Genomic DNA, 25,919 nt, shown 5'->3' on the forward strand with positions numbered 1-25,919 from the left:
GGAATATCATTATGACCAAATGAAGGATCATTTTATTTCAGAACATTAATTCAATGCCTATAAGACACAGAATTGAGAGAAACTTCTAGGATCCTTTCTAAGCATTCCCTAGCCTAATGAATGAAGCAGTCTCACTGATATTAAGATCTGGGGCCATTAAGGGTAAACGATAATCTCCCATGTAAACGAAGAAAAAAGAACACAGAATAGCCTTTGGAAACATTAGTGACCTTCAGCTCTATTCAAAAGCAGGAAAAAGGTCAAGAGAAAGATTAGTGGCTTCTATCAACTCCTCAAACCTCATGTGGGGGTTCAGCATGAGGTAGGAAGCAGTATACACCACATCGAAATTAGATAGCATTCTGGGGCCCATTTTGACATCAAGACATTCTATTTCCCTAAAACCTCATCTCGGGGATCTGCTGTGAGGGCTGTAAGTTACATAGGAAGCCTGAGGAGTTGGTGATGGAGGCTTTCAGCTTCTACCAGCTAAAAGAAAGCAGGAGGCATGTCATTTATTATGCATGGATCAAACCTTCCTGCTCCCATTAAACTCATCAAAGTAAACACTAAACAGTACTTTTAAAAATTAAAAATTTATTTTTACAAGACAGACTTTCCCCCACTATTCTCCAAAAGAGGGACTGAGGAGTAGAAGACATAGAAATGAGTTGGCATATATTGACTAACATTTTAGGATAAAAGAGACCCTTTTGAATTTCCAATTTTATCTCTGTGATTAGCAATCTGTATGCCAAAAATGTCCTTTAAATACATCGCTCTTATTACGTGTCATCTTTCCTGATATATTGTCTACATGAAGATTGTTTCAGATGATGGGCTCAAGGTAGAATTTTTATCTATTTCAACATCCTTATAGGATAAAGTTTATTTCTAACTCCATCCAACCCTTTTACTTTGCCCTCTCAAACACGTCCTGTGAAGCAATTGGAATTAAGTGACTTGTCCAGGGTCACACAGCTAGTAAGTGTTAAGTGTCTGAGGCCACATTTGAACTCAGGTCCTCCTGACTCCAGGGCCGGTGCTCCATCCACTGTACCACCTAGCTGCCCCTAGAAATGATTTTCTGAAAGTACAAGTCTGGCCATGTCACCCTCCACCAAAATTCCAATGGCTTCCTATCTCCTCTGTGCTCCAAGTGCCATGTCTGGTATTCAAAGCCCTTCATACTCTGGTATCCTCTTCTATTTCCAGTACTCCCCAATATGTACTCTTCCATCCAGTGATACTGGTCTCCTAGCTCTGCCCCAAACAAAACACTCCATCTCTCGGCTCTGAGCATTCTCTCTGGCTGTCCTTCATGCCTGGACGGCTCTCTCTCCTCCACTCTACTAAGTTCCCTGACTCCCTTTAAGTCTCAACTAAAAACCCACTTTATACAGGTAGCCTTCCCCAAGCCCTCCTAATTCCAGTGCCTCCCCTCTGTTAATTATTTCCTATTTATCCTGTAGATAGCTTGCTTTGTGTGCATTTGGGGGGGGGGGCATGTTGTCTCTCCTATTAGATTGTAAATTCCTTGAGGGCGGGGAATGTCTTTTGCCTGTTTTTGTATCCCTACATCTTAGCATTAATAAATGTTTTCTGATTGATTACAGATCAATCAGAGTTGGAATACTGTGTGACCCTGGGCAAGTCACAACCTTCAATGCCCCACCAAAAAAAAAAAAAAAAAAGAGAGAGTTGAAAGAGACTTTACATGTAATGGAGTCCAAACCTATTCTTGTATGGAAAAAAATGTTAATTAACTTGAACAAGGTCAGACAGATGGTTACTTGGATTTAAATCCATACCCTATGCTCTTCTCTATCAACCACTGTAAATCCCTGGAATTCTAATACCTTTCTGAAAGTTCTAGGCATCTCTCATTTAAAAAAAAATCAGAAGCTTAAGATTTAAAAAAAATTACCCCCCCCCTCCAAAAAAAAAATCAGAAACAGAATAAAGTAATTGCAATTTACTATTGACTACAAAAACCAGGAAAGAGATTTTCCATCCTTCAGGTAAATATTTGGCTGTACTTGCACAATCTTGGAGTCTGAGTTCCGGAATTCTGCACAATCAAGCTTTGCTCTATCAGAGAATTACATGAGAGTAGATCTTGACCTGAAAGGCAGTAGAATCAGGCCACCTATTCTAACCCTCTCATTTTACAAACGGGAACACACTAAAGCCCAAGGAGGTCAGGTGACTTGCCCACTTATATAAAGAAATATTTTTTCTTTTGGACAAATCTGTTTATTCCCATTTAAACTTTATGATTTTTTTCATACAATACAGAAGTCTTCTAATAAGAAACTGAGGACTACATGGCTTTTACATTATTCTATATTCATGATTTTAACTATTAGATTGCTCCCCCCCCCATTTATTTATTTCCCTATTCTGATTCCCTATTTCCCAATTTATTTATTTTGCGGGGCAATGGGGGTTAAGTGACTTGCCTAGGGTCACACAGCTAGTATGTGTCAAGTGTCTGAGGCTGGAATTGAACTCAGGTCCTCCTGAATCTAGGGCCAATGCTTTATCCACTGTGCCACCTAGCTACCCCTTCCCTAATTATTTCCCTATTCTGATCTTCAAGAATATTACCAGAAGAATTAGAATGACTGAAGCACAGTGTGTGCCTGTTCACACTTTGTAAGAGATGTGGTTGTGTTACAATGCATTCTGGTGAAGGACCAACATCAACTCACTAAGTAAATGATGAAGGAAAAGCAAATGACAATGCTGTGACTCCCGCCCCTACCTTCTGAGAGCGTTTTACAATGGACACATCATATTCTCATTCACCATGTGACTCTCATAATTACCCTGTGAGGAAGGTGAGGAAGATGATGTTAACTTTACAGGAAACTAAGGTCAAGTGACTTGCCTAAAGTCCCAAGATTAGTGCCTTGCATAGCCCAGATTAGAAACGATTTCTTCTAATGCCAAATCCAGCTCTTTTCAACATGCTATGATGTCTCTGAGCTAGAGCATTCAATTCAAAGTCAACTCTTTTTTACTTAACAACTTTCAAACTTTTTATATACATACAGCCAAAAGATATAAATAACTTCCCTTGGGGGCTATGAATATTTTATATTCAATATTTTCCTTTGTCTGAGTAAAAAGGAGACAATTCAAATCTCGGAATGAATTTTATTTTGTACAATTACATAATATTGACCAGAAGAAATTATATCATCTGGGTTTTTTTTCTTTTACCATAAATGTAGCCTGCTAACACAGTAATTGAGCTTAGTCTCAGACTTATAATATACATGTTACCTCATTAATGCACTCTAAAGCAAGCTTTTGACTTTGGTACTACATATAGTCATACCACCATTTCTGCTTTACAAATCAGGAAACCAGCATTTAATGAGGTTATATGATTTATACTGGATCAGGGAGAGGTGGGAATATGAGACCAGAACTGCTGCCACTATAGTCCATTGCCTCTACTTGACCCTAGTTATTAGGAATAGACTTTTGAAAGACCAATATGCTTCTCAAACCTGAACAAAAGTGTCAAATGGGGGCAGCTAGGTGGCGCAGTAGATAAAGCACCGGCCCTGGATTCAGGAGGACCTGAGTTGAAATCCAGCCTCTTGACACTTACTAGCTGTGTGACCCTGGGCAAGTCACTTAACCCTCATTCTCCTCCCCCCAAAGTGTCAAATACACAGTAAACCCAGGCAGAGAAGGGCAAATTCACTTAAGCTACTGCTTTTATCAATCTTTTTAAAAGTCCATCTTTTCCCATGAGTGGGAAGCAAAGGGAACAGGTCCTTTAATGGAGAACACTATCAAACTGATTCAAGGAAACAATTATTTTTCCGAAGAGGTTAAAAGAAAGTGTGTGTGTGTAAATTTTTTCATGATTTGCTTTGAAAAGTGTTAGAAAGTAGAGACCATATAAGGAAAGAGAGTTCTCAGCTTTCTCTTAAAAGGTAGATTATGGGGACATCTAAGTATACAGTAGATAAAGCACCAGCCCTGGATTCAGGAGGACCTGAGTTCAAATCTGGCCCCAGACACTTGACACTTACTAGCTGTGGGACCTTGGGCAGGTCACTTATCCTTCATTGCCACCCCCACCCCACCCCCAGCAAAACAAAACAAAACAAAACAAAACCCAAACAGTAGATCACAGGGATAGAACACAGCATACATTGTTAGACACAACCCCAGGATGGGCTGTTTTTTGCCATAAGGTTTTCTTTGCTGAAAGGTAGGATTCAATTTAGGGAAAGAATGAGGGAATAAAACAAATAAATAAAAAATAAAAATGTAGGAAAATAGAGAAATAAATGAGTAAATATGGTAAGCTTTTCCCCCAGATTTCAAAAAACAGCAGAGGATGGCATTCCACCTAAATCAGAATTTTTACTGCTTGTAAACAAGTTTGCAAAGAAACCATCTCATCAGTCTCATGTGGATTAATGTCTGTTCCAACTGTCACATTTTTATTTTTCAGCACCTTTTAGCACTCTGTCTACACTAGACAACCATTACTTTGACCCTTAGAATTTTCTTTGTGTGTATAACAAGTTTATAGGAGATGAGACAGGCATAGTAATTCACTGGCTCCTCCACCCTCTTCAAAGATTTTGTTCTAAATCCTGTCTTATCCAAAAGGATTTTATTTTGGATTATTTACAATTAGGATATTTGTCCCACCAGAAAAATGCATAAATATGATAAGACTGCCATTTCATGATATTTTGACAAATAAATAAGAGTATAATTATGAGACACATGGAATGCAGGAAGAAAAAGCAGGAAATGAGAAATTTCTAGTTTGGTTACTATCAATCTACGCATAAGATCCTGGAAGTAAAACTTTGACTGGGAATTTGGAATGGGGAGAGGAAGGAGATAAAGATTTCTGGCTGCTCTTTTAGGGACTTCGTTTTGATTGAATCAAAATAATCCCAGCTTTATAATGTTTCAATTCAGAATGTAGCCTAGTATTATAGGAACTGTATTTTTTTTTAAAGTTTTGCTTTTGTAGATACATGATAGGGAATTGATCTTTAAGATAGAAATAACAATACTTGTAGTAGAACTTACTTCACAGGGTTGTAAGGAAGGGCTTTGTAAACCTTGAGTAATTATTGTTATTTCTGAACAATATAATTTTTTTTTTTGGTGAGGCAATTGGGGTTAAATGACTTGCCTAGGGTCACATAGCTAGTAATTGTTAAGTGTCTGAGGCTGGATTTGAACTCAGGTCCTTCTGAATCCAGGGCTGGTGCTCTATCCATTGTGTCACCTAGCTGTCCCCTAACAATATCATTTTTGATTCTGAAACAATTTTCAGGTTTTTGGATCCCTTTCCATTTTTTCCTGGATCACTATCTACTTCTGGGCATGAAAATAGCTGCTTTAATCATTTATACTTATGTAGATGGGTCTCGTGATATCTCAGTACTGAAACAGTCACTCATAAAATTATAGGTCTACCAATATAGGTCAATTAATGTCCACCTACAAAACTGATAAAGGACATTAAGCTCTGGCCCCACAAATATACCACTTCCATTTTTTTTTTTTTTTTAGTGAGGCAATTGGGGTTAAGTGACTTGCCTAGGGTCACACAGCTAGTAAGTATAAGTGTCTGAGGCCGGATTTGAACTCAGGTACTCCTGATTCCAGGGCCGGTGCTCTATCCACTGCGCCACCTAGCTGTCCCCCACCACTTCCATTTTTAACACCTGGAATGTCTTCTTTTTCCTTGAAATGTGCCCAAATCCTACCCATTCTTCGTGTCTCAGTTCTAGTCCTATTTCCTTCACAAAGATTCCACTGACTTAATTCTAATACATAATTATTGGCTTTCTCTTATTATTTAGGTTTTTATAGTACAAGACTAAATAATTTAAGCCTCAATTGTGTACTGAATTCACATGTGTGTGCGTACATATATATATGCATATATAATCTAGGTATTATAGTCCTATCTCTAACTAAACTATTAAGATTCCTTGAGGTTAGACACCCCCCTACACACACACACACACACACACACACACACACACACACACACACACACACGCACACACACACACAGAATGATAATGACACCATACAGGAGATATAACAGAAAGACATATTACCCCCTAGAAAATTCTTTTTGATTGATCTGGGCTATGGTTCAGTGCTCAAGGCTAGAGAAATACAGTAGAAGAAAAGAATATAAAGTAAAATTCTCAGCTGCATTTATGATTCACCTTATAAACTTGACTAGGGAAGATTCATCAGTTTCTCTAATTCTAACATGGTTGTTAAAAAAAATTCCCCCTCAAAAGAAATGTCTGCATAGATATTATTATCTTCTAAAATCTTCTGGTTCTTACCGATATCTAGGGCATCTTGGTTACTTTGTCTTGTTCTCATTTGCAGCTGGAATTTGTGCTGGGAAGAACAAAGATGCAGGAGGTATTGACAAACTTTACTGTTGTTGGTCTGGAACGTATGCTTTATTTCATCGGATGTATTCTGCAGCGTGATTTTCTTTTTCTACAATATTAAACAGAATAATTAATCATAAGGCTATTTTGGTATTTCAAAGGAATGTTAATTCCATGATCTTATAACATGGCATTTAAAGATGAAAGCGCAGTTAATTGCGGGAGAGGAGAGAAAAAGGGGTCTGGATGGGTAATGTTCATTAATTACCAGCCTGGTAGCCCTCCCCTTCCATTTGGTGCAGGTCAGCAACTCTGTGATGTACAGATAGCCTCAGTTGCTTGGGTTATTAAAAAGGTTAAGTAAGTTTCCCACTGTAGCAGAGACCTTTCTGACTCCGAGGTCACCCTTTTATCTACTATGACATGTTACCTCTCTTGTGTTTTATTCTTTAGTGTTTTTATTTTTGGTGAGGAAATTGGGGTTAAGTGACTTGCCCAGGGTCACACAGCTAGTAAGTGTCAGGTGACTGAGGCCAGATTTGAACTCAGGTCCTCCTGAATCCAGGGTCAGTGCTTTATTCACTGTGCCACTTAGCTGCTGGTTTACCTCTTTTCTGAGAGGGTGAACTCTGTACCTTTTAAGAATTACTCTTACTTCACATTTTGAAGAATGCATTTTTTAAAAAATACTGCTTAAGTTAATGCAACAATGATCCTACATTAGGTATCATTTAAAGCAATAAATCATTATCAACTACCGCTTTCAAATGCAATCATCTAAATCAGTTATTGGAAGGGAAGAGATCTTGTGATCAGTGTTCTGAAGTCTCCTGAGGGAGTTTTTCCAAAAACAAAATTTGTTCAAAAAAGGATTATAAGGGTGACTTTGTAGCCCTGTGAATCTGCAAAGAGCCCGACTTGTCATAAGCGGCTGGGGGGGGGGGGGGCTTGGTTCCATCTGGGTAACATTTAAATGGGCCTTTGAAAGCACAGGGCTGGTGACGGGCAGACAGCCAGGGCTTTGCTAGTAAAGCCCATAGGATGCAGTGGTGAAGAGGGAGACAACAGGATGCACTCTGCCAAGTTCAGGATAAGGAGAAACCTGAGCTCATATTCTGCCTGACTTTTCTTTCTTTCTTTCTTTCTTTTTTAAGTGAGGCAATTGGGGTTAAGTGACTTGCCCAGGGTCACACAGCTAGTAAGTGTCAAGTGTCTGAGGCCGCATTTGAACTCAGGTCCTCCTGAATCCAGGGTCGGTGTTTTATCCACTGCACCACCTAGCTACCCCTCTGCCTGACTTTTCAATGCTTTTCCTTTTTTAGTATTTACAAGAGAAATTTATTACAAAAGATAAAAAGAACCAAAGTCTTTCCCCCAGAATATCATTGAGAGATCTACTATGATGAAATCGTAAAGGGTATGAAAGCCACCAACTCTTTGAGTTCCGCTACTTTGCTTTATGGTGGTATATATTTATCTTAAGTTTAAAAATGCACCACGATCAGGCGGGGGGGGGGGAGAGGGGGCACGGGGCATCCTCTGATACTTTGTTCAGCCTGAGGACTGGGCTGAGTTGCCCTGGGATGGAGATGGATAATGTGCTGCAGGTAGGTGGTTTGCTGAGAGTTCATGAGTCAGGCTCATGGGCTGAGAGCACCACACTAATGCTGTAGGCTGTAGCTCTGGGAGATCCCAGGATTCTGGAAGAATGGGAACATTCTGATTGTCTTCTAAGGTATTATCTTCTCTGAAAAGAAAGCCTTTAGGGAACCTAGCTACATTGTTCTCTGGCAGCCCTTGGGGGGCCTGACACCTCCCAGGCTCAAGCACATCCAATTTCACCCATGGGTGATGACCACTGATGCCCTGGCGTCACTTGGCATAACGGGCATGTGCAGAAGAGCCCAGAGTGGCATCCTCAGGCACAATATCAAACCGAGGCTGAATGCCACCATTCTTCATTGGACAGGTGCACAAACACCTCTGGTCTGGGTACTTTATTCTGGCACACATTTGGGTCCCGGAGAAACCCACAGGGTAAATAATGCTTTCATTGTGGAAGCCAGGCTGATTAGGGATGAGCTTCCCATCTGTTGTTTTCTTTTCCTTTTTCCCCTTCTCGGATTTCTTCCCAAATGGCTCGTCAACCCCAGTGCTGGGCACAGGGACAGGTCCAGCTCCATGAATGGACCCCAGAGAGATGAGTAAAACAAGTCAAGACTGTCCTTCAGCCTGGGTCTCCCCTTTATTTCAAGTTTGCAGCTGGGGGAGCTTTTTCAAGAGCTACCTTCTTTCTTCTTTTGCTGTGATAAACTCCCACAGGTGGGTAATTGCATCAGCTGGCCAGAGATACTTCAGCCACAGGACTTCTTGTTCTGATTCTTCTTCTTTGGGGGCTTCTTCATCCAGGGCTTGTTTGCTTGCTTGCAGAGGACACAGGGAATGAGAAGTGAAGCTGCCTTGGAGGGCCCAAAGGAAGGTATGAGACTGTCTGGGCTCTCAAGATTACACTGTGATTGGGGAAGACTACATATACAGAGTCCTGCAGCCAGGGTAGGAAATGATCTGAGGAGGGGTGGGTTACAGAGTTGATTTCATCTTCCAAGATGATGAGTTTCTGGACATCATCAAGTCCAGGAGAATAGTCAGGTGGGAAATGGCCTGGCCGGGGTGCCGCCGTCTGGGCTCGAGGCATTGGCTCTCACTCTCCCAGCAGGAGGAGAGATCAGCTCGTTGGCTCCCAGTCAGGAGACCTGGGACGGCTGCCCAGCCGGCTACCTAGTACACTTGTGGGCCCCCTTTCCTGACTTTTCCAGACAGGGAAGAAGAGAAAGATATAAAGGTTATCCAGGTGATAAAGAAAAAACTGGATGGTGTCAAGTTGCTGAGCATTCTGGTCTATCAGCTATGGCCCTCATTTTCTAGATGATGAATTAAAGGAGGTAACTTCTCAAAGGTCACACAGAGAGTAAGTGGCAGAGATGTCCAGGCCCCCTTTCTACTGTTTCCCTGCATTTTTTGTTTGTTTGTTTCTTTGTTTTTACAGTAATGAAATCAAGAATAAGCAACCTGCTCCTGATTCCCCATCTAGTTTATCTTAGGAGAGTGTTTACTTAGTGCAGCGACTGGCACACCCCAAGTGCTGAACAAATATTTGTGGACTTGACACGATTAGACCAAGCAATCTGAATTCCACAGTTGTAACATTCCCTGGCTGAAGTCTTCATATTAACGGTAGCGGGATGGTGGCCTAATGTACCCAAGGGGCCTGCCAGTGTTTGCTATAGAATAGCTATCTATTAGGGAAGGGAGGCACAAAAACAACCAAAAGGAAGAAACTGGAAAGTATAATCATTCTGCTAAGTAAAATCGCAGCTGTTTCTATTAAGAAGTAGACCTTATGTGAGCTAAAATTAGTTTCCTTCTACCCATTTTGAGAGAAGTCTTTCAGTTACCTCTAGGGTTAATGAAATTGTAATTTAAACAAATGACATTTAAGCCCACGCACCTGTTGGAGATGAACAGGGAAAGAAAGCTAAAGGATAACTTTTCCATCTCTCTCATGGGCAGGAATGGAAGTATAAAGAAAAACCTGGGGGCAGCTAGGTGGCGCAGTGGATAAAGCACCAGCCCTGAATTCAGGAGGACCTGAGTTCAAATCTGGTCTCAGATACTTGACACTTACTAACTGTGTGACCCTGGGCCAGTCACTTAACCCTCATTGCCCTGCAAAAAAAAAAAAAAAAAAAAAGGAAGGAAGAAAAGAAAAAAGAAAAACCCACTGGCATTTACATAAGGTTTTAATGTTTGTAAATTGCTTTGTATACATTATCTCCTTTGGAGTAAAAACGGGTTTAAATTATGTCAAGAGATTCAGGTAAGAGACAAAAGAACTTCAGGATAAGTGAGGTCCAGTAAACTTAGGACAAAATTATTAGGGGGAAGTTGTGGATTCTGTTTCTGGAAATTTTAAAGAAGAGGATAGTTCTAGGTTGGACCTAAATCATGAAGCTGTGACATCTTCAGTGAGTGACCACAAGGATTGGGTTACATTCAGCTTCTGATGAGTTCCATAAAGGAAGAAGGCTTACAGTCTTCTGTGGGCAGGTCTTGAATCATGTCAGATTATTTCTGGTCCTAAAGACTTTGGAAAGACGGTTCTGGAGAAGCTCTTTGAAGACACGAACAATTTCATTTCTGTCTTAGTATCATCAACAGGCACTACAGAGACGGCACAATGCTTGGCACATAGTAGGTACTAGATTAATGTCCACTGATTGCTAGAACACTTAGATCATTGCTCTAATAACACCTGGAGGAGAGTGGTGGTGATTCCATGACTTTTTAGAGGAAATCAATTCTCTTCTTTCACTCTGCTCCCCCTCAAAAACCCCACTGATTGTACAGAGAGTGGATTGAATTGTTCCCAGTGGATCCAGAAATGATTAGTTTCAGCAGGTTCTTACAGACCGGGAAATTCTCCAGGGCTTGTCTGAAAATCTGAAGCCAAAACAAAATGGAAGACTATCTGCTGATAGGACTCGCTGCCACTAACTAGAACAAGGCCTACCTCTGGCAATAAAAAGAAGTGAACTTTCAGACCACTGTCCAATGTACAATCAGGAGGTTAGTCTCATAAAATTCTCTCACCTTCACTAAATTCTACCATTAGAAAGGTTTTTAGGGCTACAAACTCTGATTTATGCAAAATGTTAGTGTCATTTAACAAGACAATCTAACTGATAATTAATTAAGAATTTCTATGATTGACCTCCTAAAATATTTTTGTAGGAAAAAAGAAAACATCCCAACAGGGTCAGACCTTAAGTAGAGGTCATACTATCACCCTTAACAGCCGGCATCTAACTCCGCTCAATTCAACAAAGAAAGATCATGTGCACTGCATGCAAGAAATGACATGAATACATTTCACTTAGAGTCTCCAATAAACAAGGCAGAACAATTCACAAAACTGGAAGTTAAGTAGACATACAGAAAAAGAAATCTTCCTGGTCTCTCTCCATGGGAAGCGAAGTACGAGGGTTCTGATCCCATTATGAACCTCAAACACAAGAACACCTTTAGAACAGATGCCAAGGAGTATCCCTGTTTGAGACTTCTTTTCTGGGTGTACTCGATGGAAATGAACTCCATACTCTGTCAGTCTTTGGCAAACCTATAAAAGAAAGGCAATTAATTCTATAGATATAAAAGGAAATAACTGGGAAAATGAATCAACAGTATCCATAACAGAATCTACTACGATCTAACCTAGTAGAGAAACTGAGCTAATTAGAAATAACCATAACGCACCTCTCCAACTCCCCATGTTGTCCCCCATTCAGGTCAACTCTATCCATCTCATGTTGGACAGGTCCAACTATTCCCTTTATTATGCCCACTAGGACTTTGGTTCCATAGTTAACCAACTTTCTTTTATTTTACACTTCTTCCTCTTGTGTGATTTCCTTCTTTTGCCACTAACAAAAGAGATCTGGTACCCCAAGATGACTCTCATTTCATGGCCACATTTTCCAATACTCACTGCCCCACTTTTATCTCCTGACTCACAGGTCCAAGAAGAGGAGTCAGAAAACTACTTTCTCCCCAAGGCTACTTCAGGTTGCCTCTGGTATCAATATGCAACAAACAGCTTTGAGATTTACTCTATCTAAATTTACCAACCAATCCAGACTTTGTTAGCTATTATCTATCAAACCCCTGGTATTTTATCTTCAATTTTCAAAGAATTCAATGCCTAGGTTAGTCTTTTCCTCTATTCCCGAAGTCCCTCAAACATTATTACTTTTCATTTCTTCAATTTACTCAATTTACTCTAACCCTCTACTCTACTCTTACTTACCTCTTCTTCAATTTCACCTCCCCTATTCATAGAAATCACCAATCTTGATCTTGCTATTACTCACAAGTGTTCTACTTCTTAGGCTCAAGAACTTTTAAATTTCATTACTTAATCATATTTTTGCATATAATACCACCAATCCCCCCATACCCCTCAGCTAAGGACTCACACTTTAGAGAAAACTCAAGGACATTTGCCATGGGCTCTCTTTTCTCCCTTTCTCTACAAGTTGCAGTCCCTTGTCAAAAAATTCCATCCTTTCATCCTTTTTTTTTTTTGGTTGCATTTTTTTTTATTTTTGTGGGGCAATGAGGGTTAAATGACTTGCCCAGGGTCACACAGCTAGTAAGTGTCAAGTGTCTGAGGCCGGATTTGAACTCAGGTCCTCCTGAATCCAGGGCCGGTGCTTTATCTGCTGCGCCACCTAGTTGCCCCGCTTTCATCCTTTTTAACCTGGTCTCTGTGGGCAGCTAGGTGGTGCAGTAGATAAAGCACCGGCCCTGGATTCAGGAGGACCTGAGTTCAAATGTGGCCTGAGACACTTGACATGTACTAGCTGTGTGACTCTGAGCAAGACATTAAACCCTCACTGCCCTGCAAAAATAAATAAATAAATAAGCAAACAAATAAATGAATAAACTAATTAATTGATTGATTGATTGATTAATTAACCCAGTCTCTGATGGTGACCCTTCTCCTCTGCAAGGCCTTCCATATGAACCCTTCATTTCATCCCTTTTAATTTCTCCAAAAGATTGCCCCTACAATCATTTCTTCTTCTAATATCCAAATCTCCCTATCAACTCGTTCTTTCCTTACTGCCTACAAATATGTCCAAGTCTCACTCATTCTTAAAAAAACCTTGATTACATCCTACCATTGCCTCAAACCTTCATACTATTTCTCTTCTCCCCTTTTCAACCAAACTCCCAGAAAAAGCTATCTGTTTTCACTGCTTCCATTTCTTTTCCTCCTTTTACTCACTTATCACCCCCTTGATTTAGAGAGCCGAACTTCAGGACAAAACTAAAAATGATCTTTGCAAAGTTACACATGACTTCTTAATTGCTAATGCCATTGGCTCTCCTTGTGTTTTTTGTTTGTTTTTTCTTGGGGCAATGAGAGTTAAGTGACTTGTCCAGGGTTACATGGGTAATAAGTGTCAAGTATTTGAGGCTGGATTTGAACTCAAGTCCTCATAAATTTAGTGCTTTATTCTCTGTACCACCAAGCTGCCCCACCCCTTGTTTTTTTTTTAAGTCCCAAATAAATTATGGGTTTTTAAAAAATTTTCTACTCTACTAGTACTGTTGTGCTGTAGAGGGAGGGGATAGAAGAAAGATAAAAAAACTATGAATTTATAACTATTTGGATATGGCTGAAAATACCACCAGATTCTCTATTTCAAATGGTTTTGATCGGTGTTAATGGTAATCATAGATAATGGAGGACTAGCTAGGTGAATAAAGTGGGATGGGATGTTAACTGAGACAGATAGGGTGAGTCTGGAAAGACATCAAAGAAGTTAGATGGGTTGCAGTTTGCAAAGGAAGTCCCTTGGTTCTCCCAAGAAGCCCACTAAAGGTTACTAGACTGTTGTATTTGAAATGTTAGCAAATCTTCCTTGTGTTTAACTGAAATATACCTCTCTGCTGCAAATCTTAATATATATCACTATGGGCATAAACTACAAGAAATAATCACCCTACATCTCTATTATCTAGATAGAGCTGAAACGAATCCTCTTTAACTATTTACAAAGGGTGGGGAAACTTGACTCTCCCTAAAGGCAGAAGAGAATGAATACTTTTGTACCCTAAGGAGCTAGTTCAAACAAAAACATGGGATACTTTCTCTGTTCATCTTTTTTTTTTTGTTTTGTTTTGAGTGCAATAAAACTCTTAAGATGAATAGATCTTTTAGTTTTCCTAAAGATTTGCCCATGCCAATAAATAGCTCACATACAAGTCTTCCTGACTCCAAGTGCAGAAAGCTATATACTCTGATATACCAGTCTGTGTTATGTTTGTATCAAAAATCATTGTAAAATAAATAAATAAAAATTCAAAAAAATTTTTTTAAAGGGCAGCTAGGTGGCGCAGTGGATAGAGTAGCAGCCCTGGATTCAGGAGGACCTGAGTTCAAATCCGGCCTCAGACACTTGACACTTACTAGCTGTGTGACCCTGGGCAAGTCATTTAACCCTCACTGCCCCACCAAAACAAAACAAAACAAAACAAAACAAAAAACTCAATGTAAAATATTTCTGTGGTAGGATGAATAGGAGAACCTAAGGAACTTATTGACACCACCTTGGGGCCGGGTAGAGTTTGACTTACCTTTAAAAATTCCATTTCAGTTTCTTTTTCAGAGGCCCCTATGTAGGTACTGTGCAGTTTAGGTAGCTCTTCTTTCACATAAGATAAATCCATTCTCTCTGTCACTCTAGCAGGCAAATAATGTTCCAGTCTAAAGTAAGACATACCATGAACCTATGACAAGAGAGAGAAAATGAAACACAAACAAATAAATAAGTAAACAAACGAGCAGATAAATGAATGCACAAATAGATAAATGAAAGAGAATGAGACACATTGTAAAGCACCAAAGCACACTCCATAAAGTCTTGATCAGACTTTGATGAGAAATTTTTGAAAGGTATACAGTTATTGATTAGGATAAGGGCAGGTCTAAGAACAACACAGAAATGGCCTATATGAAAGAAGGAAGTGGTACCTCTGGTTGGTAATCACCATACTCGGCTTGAAGGGCCAAGGAAGCTAGCAGTAAGGAAGTTTCATCATCACAGTGCATCCTCTCCTCCAAGATATCTTTACGTAGCTGGAGATAATATTGGTGACAGGTCAAAGTATGTCTGAGGAAAGATGGAAATTTCATGTTTAGCCTTTATTCTTTAATCCTTCAGTGATTTTTATCACCCTACAAACTGGTGGAATATTTTATTAAAAAAATATAAAATTTTTTGAGGGTAGTATCGGGATTTGGTCTAAATTAATCTATTCAAGGAAATAAATAGTAGAAAGTTATAGAGTCAATATGGAAATGTTTTATATGATTGCGCATATATAACCTGTATTAACATGCTTACTATGGGGGTGGGGGTAGAGGGAGGGAGGGAAGAAAAATTTGAACTCAAAATTTTTTAAAAATGCTAAAAAGTTATAGAGGCTAAAGAACAAAGACGCCTTTTTTTTTTTTTCAAAGACGCTTTTAAAAAAGAGCAGAAATATTCTCTGTACTCACTGTATGAGACTGACATCATCTAGGAAAAATTTAATTCGGAGGAACAAAGTAAAATCGACAGTTGTTTTGTTCTTTTTCTTTGGTTCTTCTTTCCATCCCTCTGGGGCCACTTTAGTTAGTTTTAGATCAGGATCAACAAAGAAATACTCGTTATCTAAAGAGGATGAGAAAAATATCCAGATCAAATATTGATACTTGATAATATCTTAGGAAGGCATAGTCTCCTTTTCAAAAGTATTCTCTTCTACCACTCTCAAGTATTCTCATAAAGTACTCTTCTTAACTTCTTATCTTTTTTTGGGGGGGGGTGAGGCAATTGGGGTTAAATGACTTGCCTAGGGTCACACAGCTAATAAGTGTTAAGTGTCTGAACTCAAATTTGAACTCAGGTCCCCCTGAATCTGGTGCTCTAGCCACTGTGCCACCTAGTAACTTTTTATCTTTAACAAAGAAATTAATGTGAAGCTTCACTGCCAGCTGAAACTAGATCAGCAATTTACTTCTGATTCATGTCATCACAGATAATTCAGTATCCCATGGGTACAAGCATTATAATTAAACACACCCAAAATGGAACTGATTTCCTTCCTCTTCCATACCAAAACCCACTCATCCTTAAAACTCAACTATTTCTGTTTAGGGGACTACAATCCTCCCAGTTCCCAGCATTTACCATATCATGGATATATCTGGTTCTCCTCCTTCCCTTGCTCCCCATATCTGATCAACTGCCGCATCTTGTAGAGACCCCTTGACAGCCTATCACAATCCCAAGGTCGAAACCCTAACTCAAACCAAGGTCAACACCCTAACTCAAACCTTCATCATCTCTCAACTAGACTAGTGTAATAGCCTCCTATTTGGTCCCCCTAAATCCAATTTCCCCCCTCTCCAAAACAACCTCCAAAAAATTGCTGAACAAATTAACCTAAGGCACAGGTCTACCTTAAGCTGTAACTTGTTTCCTCTCAGATCAAGTGCAAATACATGGCCAGGAATTTAAAACTGTGTATAATCTCGATACCTTTCCAGACTTAATTTACATAAATCTTTGCTGTTTCCCTGGGTTTGCAAATTATCCCCCTGAGCATTCCATCACTTGTCTCATAGTCTTTCAACAGGCATTCCCCACCCCCCACACCAACCTTAATTGGACTTGCTATGCTCAGTTTCTCAGGCTCCTTATATTCCATCAAGCTTTAATTAAGTTCTATTGAGTGTTCACACTCCTAATGCCCTCATGTTAGCCTAATTGTTAAAGCTTTCCTCCCTCCCCAAATAAACTTGTATTTACTTGGCTGTGAATGAGCTGTTTGCCTTTTAGTCAGCTCCAGAGACCTGGAGGGAAGGAACAAATTCATTTTTATCTCTGTACCTCCTAGCCCAGTGCCTGGAACATAGTAGGCATTTAATAAAACACTTGAATTATTCAACAAATTCCTATTGATTCAGAATGCTCAGGAGAATTTTGGCCAAGTCTGATAATATTCTGTTTAAATCCACAGATGACTAATATTCAACAAATTAGAAACCAATGAATACACTGAAATTGTACTTAACATATGTTGATATTTCTTCAGCTCATTATCGCATGGAAGTTTGGTTACTAGAATGATGACAAATTTATCCTGAACGTAATAAAGAGCAAATAAGATGAACAATCTCATCTTATGAAAGATAACAGACAAAGAGAGCTGCACTGGCAGTTGTAGACGAGCAGCATACACACCTCGCTTCTCCCTTCAAATCTACAAAAATCAGTGTTGTTATTATTGAAGCTGTTCTGCTTATATCTGTTTCCAACTGACCTTTCTTTATTCCTTCAAAGAATTCTGAAAAAATAGCTCATGAACCCTAAAGTACTAGATAAATCAGAGAGCTTCTGGGCCTTTGATTTTATTTGTATGGAGGATTCCCAGTGTGGGATTTCCCTTCACTAATACAGATCAGCAAATCCTTTGTAAATGAGAGTTTAAATAAGAGACCCTTAGTCACACAACCAGTGTCAGAAAGAGGATGTGAACTCAGGTCTCCCTGGCTTGTCTACCTTCTATCACTGAAGTCAATTTAAAGCATATACAAATGTTCTCTGGCTTTGGTACAGTTGAATATGTTACAAAGACTAGATAAGCTGATGTTCCTGCCAGTTTTAGGGAAACAGACATAATCCTTTTTTTTTTTTTTTTTGTGAGGCAATTGGGGTTAACTGACTTGCCCAGGGTCACACAGTTAGTAAGTGTCCAGTGTCTGAGGTCAGATTTGAACTCAGGTCCTCCTGACTCCAGGGCTGGTGCTCTATCCACTGTACCACCTAGCTGCCCCTGAGGCTAGATTTGAACTCAGGTCTTCCTGACATCAGAGCTGGTGCTCTATCCATCACACCACCTACCTTCCCCAAAACAGGCATAATCTTGATTTCTGCTCTCTTACCTGTGGACAAGATCTCACCATTAGGTCTTGGAATTTAATCTCAGTCAGTCAATAGGCATTTATTAAGTGCCTACTATGTGCCAGGCATTGTGCTAACTAAGATGATGAAAAGAAAGGCAAAAAACAGTCCCTGCCTTCAAGTAGCTCACAGTCTAAGGGGGGAAGAACTAGAAATAAGATGTGTTGTAGAAGGTGAGATTTTAGCTGGGTCTTGACAGAAGCCAGGGAAGTCAGGAGGTGGAGATGAGGAACCAGAGTGTTCTAGGAATGAGAAACAGAGAAAATGCTGAGAGTCAAGTGATAGAGTATTTTGGGTGAGGAAAAGCAAGGCCAGTGTCACTGAATCAGAAAGTAACTGGAAGAGTGTTAGCTCTAGAGAGGTCAGTGGGGTGGCGAAGTGAATAAAGCACCAGCCCTGGATTCAGGAAGACCTGAGTTCAAATCCGGCCTCAGATACTTGACACTTACTAGCTGTGTGACCCTGGGCAAGTCACTTAACCCCCATGAAGAAGAAGAAGAAGAAGAAGAAGAAGAAGAGGAGGAGGAGGAGGAGGAGGAGGAGAAAAAAGAGGTCTGTGGGGAGGAGTTAGTTTACCAAGGGTTCTGAATGTCAAACAGTGGATTTTCTATTTGATTGTGGAGGTAATAAGGAGCCACTGGAGTTTTGGGGCACCTAGGTAGTGAAGCAGATAGAGTCCTGGTCCTAAGTCAGGATGACTCATTTTCTTGATTTCAAATCTGGCCTCAGACACATACTAGCAGTGTGACCTTAGGCAAGTCACTTAACCCTGCCTGCCTCAGGTTTCTTATCTATAAAATAAGCTGGAGAAGGAAATCACAAACCACTTTAGTATCTTTGCAAACAAACAAACAAAAAACCCAAATGGCGTCATGAAGAGTAGGATAGGACTAAAAAAATGACTGGACAACAACAGGAATTTATTGAATGGGGGGTTATAGGGTCAAATGTGTACTTTATGAAAATTATTTTGGCAGATGGATTGGAGAGGGGAGATACTTGTGGCAGGGAGACCAACCAGCAGGCTACTGCAATTGTCCAGGTGTGAAGTAATAAGGGCTCGTGACAGTACAGAGTTGAAGAGAGAAGGAAGCATATTATAGAGATGTTGCAATATTCAATTAACAGGTCTTGGCAACAGATTGGATATGGTGGTGGGGTAGTGAGCCTAGGCAACTGGGAGGTGATGATTCCCTCAACAATAATAGTGAAGTGCGGAAGGAAGGGAAGTTTGGGGGAAAACAATGAGTTCAGTTTTGGAAATGTTGAGTTTAAGATGTCTATAGGACATCCATCTCAAGATGTCTAATAGTCAGTTGGAGATAGGGTTAGCAGATAGATCATGCTGAGGTGGCCAGAAACAAAACACTAGTGAGAAGGGACAGGGGAAAAGGAAAAAGAAAAATACAAACAAAGGAAAAAAATAGGAGGCAGGGAAATACACAGTAATCATAACTATGAATGTGAATGGGATAAATTTTCCTATAAAACAGAAGCAGATAGCAGAGTGGATTAAAAACCAGAATCCTGGGGGCAGCTACGTGGCACGGTGGATAAAGCACCAGCCCTGGATTCAGGAGAACCTGAGTTCAAATCCAGCCTCAGACACTTGACACTTACTAGCTGTGTGACCCTGGGCAAGTCATTTAACCCTCATTGCCCCACAAAAACAAACAAACAAACAAACAAACAGAATCCTACAATATAAGAAACACATTTGAAGCAGAGAGATACACACAGAGTAAAAGTAAAAGGCTGGAGCAGAATATATTATGCTTCAGCTGAAGCAGATAGGTCATGGATTAAACATCTGAGAATCATCAGCATAGAGACGAAAATCCAATTAATGCAATCTGATGAAGTCACTAATTAAAGTAGTATAGAGGAAGAAGAGGTCCTAGGACAGAGCTCTTTGAGATGGCCAGTATTAGTTGGCTCGACCTAGGTAAAGATCCATTAAAGGAGACGGAGAAGGAGGAGTCAGATAGGCAGGAGAGCTGAGAGTGTGGTATCTAGAAAGAAGAGGGTATCAAAGGGAAAAAGGTGATCAACAATGACCAAGGCTATGTAGAGGGGAAGGATGAGGATTGAGAAAAGGCCATGGGATTTCGCAATTAAGAGATCATTTGTAACTTCAGATATGGCAGTTTGGGTTGAATAGGATCTATTGTTTTTTTATAGCCAAAAGTTTTCCCTTGAAAGATGCCTATGAAAGTTGTTCTCATTTGTTTAACCAGAAAAACTTCTCGATACCTTTCAGACTAGCTAAGGCAAACAAGTGATGTTCCACCAAGCCAATATGAGCCACAACCATATCGAACACATCTTTACAGAGGGTTTTGACATCACAGGTCAGCTCCAATCGCTGTCCACTCAGAAGCATGATGTTTATTTTTCTCCGGGTATCCTCATTCTTCCCTTTCTTGGTCTGCAATTGGAAGAATATAGAACTTTTAAAGGAAAACAATAGCAGAATTTTGACTATTTAGTCATATGACTTTTGAAGTTATTTTCTTGGAACAAGGCAAATTGTATTTTTTTTTTATTACTTACAAGGATAGATCTTGGCAGATCCAAAGATATAAATGGTTCAACTGTCATCTTTACAAATTCAGGTCCAAAGAAGTTCTGTAAATCATAGAAATCAAGAAGTCAACAAGTATTTATCCAGCAGTGAGTGATATAGCAACAAATGAGGCTTTTGCAAGGGGCATGGAAATAATATCCATAATTCATCCTCAAGCATATCGATTGTCATGTGGAACTTGTTTTCTTCCAAGATGTACACTGTCACATTTCTCATGATGGCGCTTGGCACTAGTAAAGAAATTTACTTTAAAAACTCTTTTAATATCAAATTCAAATTTGATAAAGATTTATTGTGGTCTATAAATGATATAGATGATCCTGAAGCCTTTCCTTATATTCTACATGCTAATTTCAAAGTTGAAAACTAAATAAGAAATTTAAGGTATAAATCATAACTAATTTCTGAATTTTGCTCAACAAATAACCCCATGAAAGTTCTGGCAAATTTCTTCCATTTGGCAAAAACAAAAACTTTTTTTGGGGGGGTAGGGGAGCATGGGGCAATAAATGTTAAGTGACTTGCCCAGGGTCACACAGCTAGTAAGTGTCAAGTGGTCAAGTATCTGAGGTCACATTTGAACTCAGGTCCTCCTGAATCCAGGGCCGGTGCTCTATCCACTGCGCCACCTAGCTGCCCCATATTAGGATCTTTGAATGTAGAATTGGGATTTCCCGATCCATTTCTTGGGTTATTTTATTCACAAATATGTATGCTGCTGTTGCATGTGGTAGTATAACCTTAAAACACACACAAATAATCTATGACTTCTTTTTGTAAAATAAAGGTCTGATATACTAAATATAATTTTGGAGATACCAAACTCTCTACTCTCCTGACTATTTTACTGCTCCTTCTCAGTCTCCTTTGATGGAATATCTATCTAGGTCATGCCAGAGAGCTCTGAATTACACTACAGCATGTGGACAGCTGGTTGATTCACTTGCTTGTATTTATATTCCCAGAGTGCCAGACATATCATAAACAATTAATAAATGCCTTTTAATTTGTTCATTTATTCTTTTTTAAAAATAGATTTATTTTTTATTTATTTTTTTGCAGGGCAATGAGGGCTAAGTGACTTGCCCTGGGTCACACAGCTAGTAAGTGTCAACTGTCTGAGGCCAGATTTGAACTCAGGTCCTCCTGAATCCAGGGCCAGTGCTTTATCCACTGAACCACCTAGCTGCCCCCTCATTCATTTATTCTTATTCCTAATGGTGGAATGTATGGGATAAAGGGTATGGACACCTTCGCTGCTTTCTTTGAATAATTCTAAATTGCTTTACAGAAGACTTTGACAAATTAATAATGTGCTATTTCCAAGGCTCAGCAGGAAAAAGATCATTGTATAACTCACTCAAAAGAATAGTGGATACAGCTAGAAACCTGATTAGAGATGAGTAAAAGATAATTGGATGTGTTGATGGGCAAATGAGTGGGGTAGTTTTTGCTCAAAATGCCTTATGAAGAGTAGGCATTCCAGAGAAGCTTGGTAAAATGATCAAACCTTATGAATGAGGGGAACTGAATGGGAGGCTTGCTTAATATAAGTAAAAAATATTTTAGTTAAAATTATCCTCTGAATTTTGATATTCATATTTTTAAGTGAAATAATATTCTGCTTTATATTTTCAAAATATCTACATAAATCACTATTGTAGGGGCAGTTAGGTGGCGCAGTGGATAGAGCCCTGGAGTCAGGAGGACCTGAGTTCAAATCTGACATCAGACACTTGACACTTACTAGCTGTGTGACCCTGGGCAAGTCACTTAACTCCAAATGCCTCACCAAAAAAACAAAAAACAAACAAAAAAAACCCACTATTATTCTCTAGCTAGAAATTTTAGCTTTTTAAGTTTAACTGTTTTAATTTAGCTGTTTCAGAAACATTTAAAGTATGTTATAATCATAAAATTATCTGGTCTTTATTATTAACCTTTGGTAATGGGGCAATGAAGATCATAGATACAGCAGATTAAAGTTCAATGACAGGGGCGGCTAGGTGGCGCAGTGGATAGAGCACTGGCCCTGGATTCAGGAGTACCTGAGTTCAAATCCAGTCTCAGACACTTGACACTTACTAGCTGTGTGACCCTGGGCAAGTCACTTAACCCCCATTGCCCCGCAAAAAAAAAAAAAAAGGTTCAATGACAGTAGGTACTTCACATCTAGGTCTATCACAAAAAGTAATGGGCTACCTACCATGTTGAATGGTTTACTTCTAGGGATCTTCAGGACAAAGCTGGAAATGCCCCTTTATTGAGAATATCATAAAGGAGATCACATTCAGACATGGACTGAACTAGAGAGCCTTAGAAATCCCTTCCAATTCTCTGATTCAAGGTAATTTTTTAAAAAAGTATTATTCTTTTGTGAAATGGTCAAATGAAATCTTCCTAGAGAATAATAAATATTTGTCCTAATAAGGGTAACATTTAACTGTATTATCTGTTTTTCTTGGACTTGACAAACATATATTCAATACTCTTTTTTTTTTTTAAAGTGAGGCAATTGGGGTTAAGTGACTTGCCCAGGGTCACACAGCTAGTAAGTGTTAAGTGTCTGAGGCTGGATTTGAACTCAGGTACTCCTGAATCCAGGGCCAGTGCTCTATCCACTGTGCCACCTAGCTGCCCCACTCTTAACTATGTCAGGGGAGGACATGTCTATTTCCAACAATGAACATTTACTCTACTTCAGTACTTTAAGGGCCTATCTTTGTTATTTTCTTTCCCTGTGACTCACAGATCCTACATTTCAGTAGAAGGCCTTCAAGAATTCCTGTGGTTCAAAACTTTGAGAGTTGCCATGGTTGAGTTTACACCCAACTTGGGGAGGAGTCTCTCCATATTTCACTTGGCTTTTATGTAACAGATGTACAATCTCATATTGGACCATGGCCTATTGGCATAGCTTTTGATAACTCAGGATAACTTTAATGCCATGACAAGACTTTGGAGTAGAACTTTAAGAAGGAAAAAGAAAGTATTAGGAATGTTCTCTTTACTCTGAAAAAGAAAGCTGTATTGCAGCAAATGCAGTGGGGATGGGACAAGAGGAAGAGACTAGAAACAATGAAAGAGGGGTTGGTGCTAAAATCTTCTACTCTTTAAACCTACTGATTCCTTTAATATTTAAAGCCTGTGTAATTTAAGATTCTAAATGTGGATTCTAATCTGTTCCCCCAGTTTGGGGGAAAACTGACTAAAATCACTGATAAAACGAGTTTAGGTTTTTAAGGGTTTATTGAAAAATAGAAAGAAAAAGATTGAGAACAGAATTCCAACAGCCTGGCATTCCTATCTTTCCTCAAATTTCCTGTGAAGTCCTCTGCCGCCACCACCACCATCAAGTTAGGAACCCAAAAGAGACAGAGCTGTCCGCGCAGGCCCTCTTTCCTCCTTCCTGTCTCCTCCTAGAAAATAGGAGGCTCCTCAAATTGATTGGCTGGTAGCCTTGATAGACAGCACCCATGAGCAAACGTCACTTCCTGATACCAAGGAAAAGCCACATGGCCTTGCCCTCTGAGGCATTTTCCTCATGGTGGAGCTTTCCCACAGCAAGTCTCTAGTAGGTGGCATCATTCCAATCATTACAAGCCAATAGGATGGTATGGCCAAGTTGGGCTTGATCCAAGGAAAGATTGATTGTAGTTAGTATCCATGATAAGAAAAGTAATAGGTCTGGATGTGAAAGTAAATAAAAGGAAGAACACAGACAGGCCAAATGTAGACTGAAAACACTAACACCCTGGAAGATTGAGGGTTATTAGGATTTTATAATTTTTCTTTCTTCTGTGCTATTTGATATACAGGTCATTCAATTGTATGGTCTGAGAATTATTCAGCTAGACAGCTGTGAAATGTGACACAAGACATCATCTGAATTAAACACTAACATAAAGCCTCTGGTTAATGTTTATTAGTAAACTAATATCATGCCTTTTGAAAAACAAAAAGAACAAATGAGAATGGTTTCCCAATGAATAAGTAAAATTGAACAGAGGTGAAAGGCAACAGGGTAAGGTTAAGGAAAAACAAATCTTCACTGAAAGGAAAAAGTTAGAAAAATTGTTAGTTATCATTTACAGAAATGTTATTTGGAGAAATCTTGTATGCAAAATGTTTTCAGAATATTCAAATAAAAAATTTTTCCTTAGGGTTATTTCTTCCAAAATGTAGGAGTAGAACAAAAGTAGAAGTTACTTAGTTTCATTATTCCTAACAATCCTTTAGCTTGATTCTCTCATTAAAAATATAAAGAAATAAATGCTTTCTTCTTTTTGGACTTTCAGATTACATCAATCCAAAGCTAATTGACTTCTCAGAAAGTCATTCATATATTATATCGATCTAAATGTAGATTGCATGTCTAAAATGATAGACACTTGGAAGGAAATATATATATACACACATATATATGTAATACACACTAAAAAATATACCAAGTTCTATGTAAGCCATATTTTAAAACAATTGTAGTTTGTGAATGGATCAGCATGATAAATCATAAAAAAATATTTTTGTCTTTACTAGAAAACTTATAGGTTTTTAATAAGAGGGTCAAGATAAATCCCTCTAGAGGCAGTAGGGCCTTCCTGGAGTCAGACATGGTGGAACATAGAATCTGGAAGATTGGTATTCCTGTTATGTGTCCGACTCTCACCAGTCACAGATGATTGGCACTTAACCTCTCAGTATCCCAGGCCAACAGGGGCTGGGGAAGGAACAGACAGACAGGACATGGTTTGTTATTAACCATTCTGGATATGTTGAGTTGTAGAATAGAATATGAAAAAGAATGGAAGATAGGTTTATGTCTCCCAAGGACCGCTTCTGACATTATGCAAATGGTTTCAAGGTTAAAATATCTTGATCACTGTCCTTATGAAGGATGCTCTTAGAAAGGACTAAAAAAAGATCTTACATATAGATAGAGTACAACAGTAAAAAGTATACTGGATTTTATTTTATTTTATTTTAGTTTTTGTTTTTGTTTTGTGAGGCAATTGGGGTTAAGTGACTTGCCCAGGGTCACACAGCTAGTAAATGTTAAGTGTCTTAGGCTGGATTTGAACTCAGGTACTCCTGACTCCAGGGCCGGTGCTCTATCTACTGTGCCACCTAGCTGCCCCTATACTGGATTTTATTAACCACTGTTTACTACATAACTTTCAGGGGGAAGAGAGTAAGCATGTATCAGGCACCATGCTAAGTGTTTTGCAAATATCATCTCATCTGATACTCACAATAACCGTGCAAAGTAGGTGCTAGCACTTTATCCACTGCTAGGGGCTAGTTGCCCCTTTAAAAATCTTCTTTACTAAACAAAAA

The 25,919-nt window shown here is 39.2% G+C and overlaps 1 protein-coding gene across 5 annotated transcripts in view; it reads right to left on the reverse strand.

Moving 5' to 3' along the window:
- The window catches only part of PTPN13 (protein tyrosine phosphatase non-receptor type 13), a 235,606-nt gene that overhangs the window by 79,250 nt on the left and 130,437 nt on the right, over window positions 1-25,919 (reverse strand). For all 5 annotated transcript variants that reach the window (XM_043971895.1, XM_043971899.1, XM_043971897.1 and 2 more), the window contains 7 exons: window positions 20,549-20,623; window positions 20,249-20,423; window positions 15,547-15,700; window positions 15,019-15,157; window positions 14,622-14,774; window positions 11,413-11,595; window positions 6,366-6,528 (listed from right to left, as the gene is read on the reverse strand). In XM_043971895.1, coding sequence (XP_043827830.1) covers window positions 6,366-6,528; window positions 11,413-11,595; window positions 14,622-14,774; window positions 15,019-15,157; window positions 15,547-15,700; window positions 20,249-20,423; window positions 20,549-20,623 — 1,042 coding nt within the window. The remainder of the gene's footprint in view (window positions 1-6,365; window positions 6,529-11,412; window positions 11,596-14,621; window positions 14,775-15,018; window positions 15,158-15,546; window positions 15,701-20,248; window positions 20,424-20,548; window positions 20,624-25,919) is intronic.

This window comes from Dromiciops gliroides, chromosome 6 (genome assembly GCF_019393635.1).
Source record: "Dromiciops gliroides isolate mDroGli1 chromosome 6, mDroGli1.pri, whole genome shotgun sequence".
Lineage (NCBI taxonomy): Eukaryota > Metazoa > Chordata > Mammalia > Microbiotheria > Microbiotheriidae > Dromiciops > Dromiciops gliroides.